At 34.1% G+C, this 6,235-nt stretch overlaps 1 protein-coding gene across 1 annotated transcript in view; it reads left to right on the forward strand.

Moving 5' to 3' along the window:
- Positions 1-4,161, forward strand: part of LOC125236950 (NADP-dependent malic enzyme-like) — a 30,019-nt gene extending 25,858 nt beyond the window's left edge. The window contains 1 exon segment of the mRNA XM_048143869.1: positions 1,079-4,161. Within this exon segment, the coding sequence (XP_047999826.1) occupies positions 1,079-1,239 (161 nt within the window). The 3' untranslated portion in view covers positions 1,240-4,161.
- The last annotated feature ends 2,074 nt before the right edge of the window (positions 4,162-6,235 follow it).

Consider the following 6,235-nt stretch of genomic DNA (forward strand, 5'->3'; position numbering starts at 1 on the left):
TTATGAAAATAAACATGCAAAACATTGGTAACTTGCGTTTCAAGAAATCAGTAACTTTTGTTACGTCCGAATGAAACGTATTTTTTAATAGTTAGTGATCGAAATATGAAGTAAAAGTTACAGAAGTAAAAAAATATAGGATTCCTTGATTTTTAGGGATAAGAGGGAAAGTTATATTATTTCCCCCAAAAAAGATATTCAGTTTTTAATTATTTTTTGGATTTTTTGAATATTATGTTATTTTAGTATGTTTCTAAAAATGTCAGCTACTTTTTATATTTAGAAAAATCCCTTGAATATAATGTGAGTCTTAATTAGTTCAGTTTACGCACGTATCTTAAAAAGCACGCATTTTAAACTTTAAAAAAATTGCCATACTTAGTTAAACTCAGTTTATTAAAAAAAAAAATCGGTTCAAGTAAGGTCTAGAGCCAAAGAACATTACCCCATAACCAGATTTTAAAAATTCTGACCTCAAAAAATTACTTTTTTTCGCTCTCTGCCATGGAATTACCCTGGTGATGATTCATTGATGATGAGGCCGACAACTATATGTGACCTGAGACATTTATTTTTTTACTAGGTATGTAATCTACTATTGAAACACAGTACAGTTTGCATTGTATTAACAGAGCGTGTCCAAGAAGCGTTTTGCATTATTTTTTGCTTGATAAGTTTAATACCAAGGAATAAATCACGGATATAATTGATTTTTATTAATGAAATAACATCAAATTTCGATCATTATAAAAACAAAACATAATTTATTTTTCTCAGTGTGTGGAGACATTTTTTAAGAAGTATAATGGTTTGTTTTATTTTTTGTTTACTGGTAACGTGTACCAAATCAGTATCTTTCATTTTTTGTATTTGTTTTAGTTGAATTCGTCGTATGTAGCGTAACATAATTACAGTCAATTATATAATAATGAAGAAACACTAGAAATCACGTAGATCATGGTTAACATGAATATTATTTATCTGTATCTACATTCCACATCTTAGTTTGTATTAGTTGAATATTGATTACTTTTATTAGGTTACCTACTTTCTCTCACAAATCGGTCTCACATTACAGGTCTAGCCTCATTGTACCCAGAACCAAAAGACATCGCCAAACACGTTGAAAGCCAAATCTACGATTTCAACTACGAAACCGCCATGCCGGAGGTCTGGCAATGGAAACCCGAAGAAACATTCGAAGTGCGCCCCATACAGCCTGTTCCCAAAAATATTTAAACACGGTGAACTTGTTATGAACAAGCTTTACTTGTCAACACTAACGCATTTCTCCCACTTTTCAGTAACATGTTTGCATGAGGTAATAATAAGACAATAGAAAATCATGCAAAAGCGGTACGTATGACTTACATTAAAGTATTAACCAGTTCTCACTAATTAAAGTACCCAGTCCAAGTAACCTTTATATGTAAGTATTTATTTTCAAGTAGAAAACTAGTTGTTCCTGCGTATTAGCACATGCAGAAGTTAGTAGTTTTAGGAAACAGAGTTCAAATATGTGTATTTATATTCACGTTGTCGTGATGCCTTTCTAAGGTTCGTATTCCAACTAGCGCGCCGCTAATCAAGTTAGGTAAAATATGTAAGACAGGTTTTATACTGGATATTTGATATTCTAACTAAGTCCAATGAGGAGGCACACTGAAAGGTTATGACAGATGGCGCCACCCTATTAGTCCATTGCACAGGTAAAGAATTTCACACGTAAGAGCGAGAAGATGATATGTTTTTTCTCTCTCACATATGAATGACAGTGACATGCCTAGGCACTTGAACAGGCGCCGCCTGGCGGGATAAAATGTCAGTCTGCCTCCTCGTTATATGTCTGCGTGCATTACTTATGACCCTAGACACTTTTCTCAGAATTCATGGTGTACAACTAATTAAAATTAAAAAAATTGGCTGACATTGCTCAACCATAAAATATTACACATCGTGCAATAGTGGATACGTACCGTCGTTGGGTGTCAGAGTATTCTGGTATTTAGTCGTTGATTGCGTATTTTGACCATTTGGACTTGAAAATATATCCTAATCTTCAGTATACATTCAACCGTGAAAGGCGCATTTAAAGTATTATACAAATAAAAAAACCATTAACCTGAAACTTCAGATGTAGTTTAGGTTTAGTTACTTTTCAACAAAGCGCTAGATGGGATTCGTACCAGCTTCAATTACACGTAATATTAATAAACAATAGTATTCTAAAAAGTACTTAGTATTTCATGTTCATAGTTAAAAATCGGATGTAGAAATTATTGTTTAATTTTTGACTAAATGGAATGTTATTTAATATTTATTTAGTAATTATTAACTATCACGTTTGTAAGACAATTAACATTGAATGTGTGTATGTATTTCATCGTTAAAATCCATTTCATTTTGATGAATGTTGTGAGCGTTTCAAACAATAAATAATACATAGTAAATATAACCTTAAAAATAAAGCTCTAGTCATTGCAGCATAAAAAAGTGTCCTAAAGCATACAAAGTGCAAGTCGTGATGTGTTTAAATGCATTTTCTTATTATGTTACAATTTTGACAGTATCGAATCAAGTATTATATGGCGACATGAATAACATTTCTATTAGCAAATTTTACAAAGCATTAATGTCATTAGTTAGGTCTCATTTTATAGAAAACTTAAAGCGTTGTTAGTGTCATTACGCTGGTAAATATGAAAACAATTATTATCAAATTTTTGGAAAAAGTATGGTTATTCCCGAAAAATCGTCTAAAAAAATTCCTAGCCCATAAAGTTCTCTTAGGGCCAGTTGTATCAACCACATTTGAAAGACATGGAACTTCCCATACAATTAAATTTAACAAATGCTTTAACGATGACAAACGGTTCGATGCAAACGGCCCTTAGTCTTCACATGTCTTGCATGGACATGCTTGATGAAAAAAAAACGTGTTTTGTTTTCTGCTAGATGGGACCTAAATAAAATACTAATAAAGTAATAATTATAAGCAATGAATTGTCTCCACTACTCGAAGGTGTCTGTCTATTGACTTTGTGAGGTGTATATTTGTATAATTATTTTTATTTATTTTATACATATTTTACCTACTTTCGTTTAGTTTTCTTATTTTTTTATTTATTGAATCATATTAACTTTACTATTCAAACACAAAATGTTCGCATTATTGGAAGTAAGAGTAACAAGTGATATACAAAAACACTATTATATTATCCTAAAACAAACACTAGTGGTCTCAATTTCGTAACAAAAATGTGTTGAAATATTAAACTATAAAAATATGTTAAGCTAGGAAAAATCAACATACAGACACTAAGTTCACCTCATTTTTCCATCTTTCGTACCTACTTGTTATTTAGTTCTCATGAATATATTCGAGTAGTACTGGAACCTGATTGCTACGTATGAAAGTACGCTAAAATTATAGTTATACACGTAAACTAGAGTAAATTCATATTAGTTTAAAAAATATAGGAATCTGGGTGGCTAGCCGAATGGCACAATCGCTCACGAAACGCTCACGAAACGAAGCGCTAGTAGATATCTATCTCTATCGCGCTTGCGTATTGGCGCGACAGAGCCAGCGGCGTATCGCTTTCGTTTGGCGTCGGAGAAATGCCATTCAGCTACGGGGCCAGATTTCGTTAAGTATTATTTTTTATGTTCAGTATTTGAAAACAGTGAGACTTGTTCTTCGCAGGGCGAAACATTTACCTCTTTAAACGTATTTGTAAGTATTACAATGTCATAATTTATTTTTAATTAGGTTCGTATCTGTCGATACAAAGTGATATGTTGCTGTGACGATGTATGTTAAAATGATTAACCTGTACGATGTAAAATTTGTTTCGAAAAATCGACCACGGGTTGCATTATTTAATTTGCATATTATTGACATCATGGAATTAATATAAAATATATTTCACAGGCGGTGAAGTCAGCCATTGGCAACATTCACTTGTTTTTTGGTCAATTAATAATTTTGGACTCACACCAGCGTCCTGTTTACAATATAGCGACGTAGATCAATTTTATGAATTATTTTACGTATACCTCTTACAATTTTATCACAGGTTTATTGTTTAGGTCGGTGTAGTTGAAAACTGTTGCATACAATTATGGATGTTACTAAAATAAACATGTTCTAAACAATAATGGTTGTTTACTTTTTTTTTTAGATTTATGGCCCACTTATCATACTATGGTTTTAGTAGGAATGTGAGACAAGGGGCCCTTTTGTCAAAACTGTAAGTTACAAGTTACAAGCGGAAGTCTCTTTCCGACTTGTCATATTAGGCAACCACTTGTAAATAGTAACTTGTAGCTTCGAGAAATGGGCCCCAGGGTGCCGGCAGCGGGATGCAATAACCCCCACTGCATCTGTACCTGTGTCGCTTAACTTCTAATCTGGGTAAATCCATTCTGCTTTATGGTTGATTATATAAAAAAACCGGCCAAGAGCGTGTCGGGCCACGCTCAGTGTAGGGTTCCGTAGTTTTCCGTATTTTTCTCAAAAACTACTGAACCTATCAAGTTCAAAACAATTTTCCTAGAAAGTCTTTATAAAGTTCTACTTTTGTGATTTGTTTCATATTTTTTAAACATATGGTTCAAAAGTTAGAGGGGCCGGGACGCACTTTTTTTCCTTTTAGGAGCGATTATTTTCGAAAATATAAATATCAAAAAACGATCTTAGCAAACCCTTATTCATTTTTAAACACCTATCCAACAATATATCACACGTTAGGGTTGGAATGAAAAAAAAAATCAGCCCCCACTTTACATGTAGGGGGGGTACCCTAATAAAACATTTTTTCCATTTTTTATTTTTGCACTTTGTCGGCGTGATTCATATACATATTGGTACCAAATTTCAGCTTTCTAGTGCTAACGGTTACTGAGATTATCCGCGGACGGACGGACGGACGGAGCTATAAGGGTTCCTAGTTGACTACGGAACCCTAAAAACCGTTATTATCTCAAAGATAATCAACCTTATAGCAGAATGGATTTACCCGTCTGAAGTTAAGCGGCACATTTGTACTTTCAGGAAAACTACATACGATACTCTTACATACGAGAAATAAATAAGAGTAATTGCATCGAGTACTTCTATATTATTCACCTGATTGCATCCCCTGGAAATCATTCTAGCGGCGTCCCTGTTAAGTTCCGTCACTGACTATTGTCCCAGAGCTGTAAGAGGGTGAATCACTTTTTTCTTGCTTGTTATTGCCATGGTTACGGTCCAGGGACCGGCCCGCTATCCCTTATACGGGGTTTTGTATGGGTATTTCGTTAGGCTTAACTTACCCTACCCTTTTGACGCGATACCCTTTCATTTTGCTTTTAAAGCCCTAACGAAAGCGCTTACCTAAAATAGCCCAATACCCTTTCAAAACCCTTATCATCGGCTCAGCCTAACGCCATAAGGGTGAGCCTTATATTGGGTTTTATTTGCTTTCCCTTATAGATCATATCGTGCGAGTTTAAATCCTGTACCTCGCTCATAAAGCACACATTACTCCGAACGAAATAACATACGATCGTTACCTATGGCGGCACTGTGTGTGATATTTGCGCGTTTCTGTTTAATGGAAACGGCTGTAGATAAAATAAGGTTCAATTTTCAATACCAAATACATATAGTTTCGGAATCCTTTGTGAGCTGATAAATAAACATTTTTATTATTATTATTAGTTATGATAGGCTCCTGCTTTGCTCGGGTGTAACACAGGCAAACGCTGCTTTTTAGGGTTCCGTAGTCAACTAGGAACCCTTATAGTTTCGCCATGTCTGTCTGTCCGTCCGTCCGTCCGCGGATAATCTCAGTAACCGTTAGCACTAGAAAGCTGAAATTTGGTCCCAATATGTATATCAAATCAATCACGCCAACAAAGTTCAAAAATAAAAAATGGCAAAAATGTTTTATTATGGTACCCCCCCATGTAAAGTGGGGGCTGATTTTTTTTTTCATTCCAACCACAACGTGTGATATATTGTTGGATAGGTATTTAAAAATGAATAAGGGTTTACTCAGATTGTTTTTTGATAATATTGATATTTTCGGAAATAATCGCTCCTAAAGGAAAAAAAAGTGCGTCCCCCCCCCCTCTAACTTTTGAACCATAAGTTTAAAAAATATGAAAAAATCACAAAACTAGAACTTTATAACGACTTTCTAGGAAAATTGTTTTGAACTTGATAGGTTCAGTAGTTTTTGAGAAA

Source organism: Leguminivora glycinivorella, chromosome 2 (assembly GCF_023078275.1).
Source record: "Leguminivora glycinivorella isolate SPB_JAAS2020 chromosome 2, LegGlyc_1.1, whole genome shotgun sequence".
Lineage (NCBI taxonomy): Eukaryota > Metazoa > Arthropoda > Insecta > Lepidoptera > Tortricidae > Leguminivora > Leguminivora glycinivorella.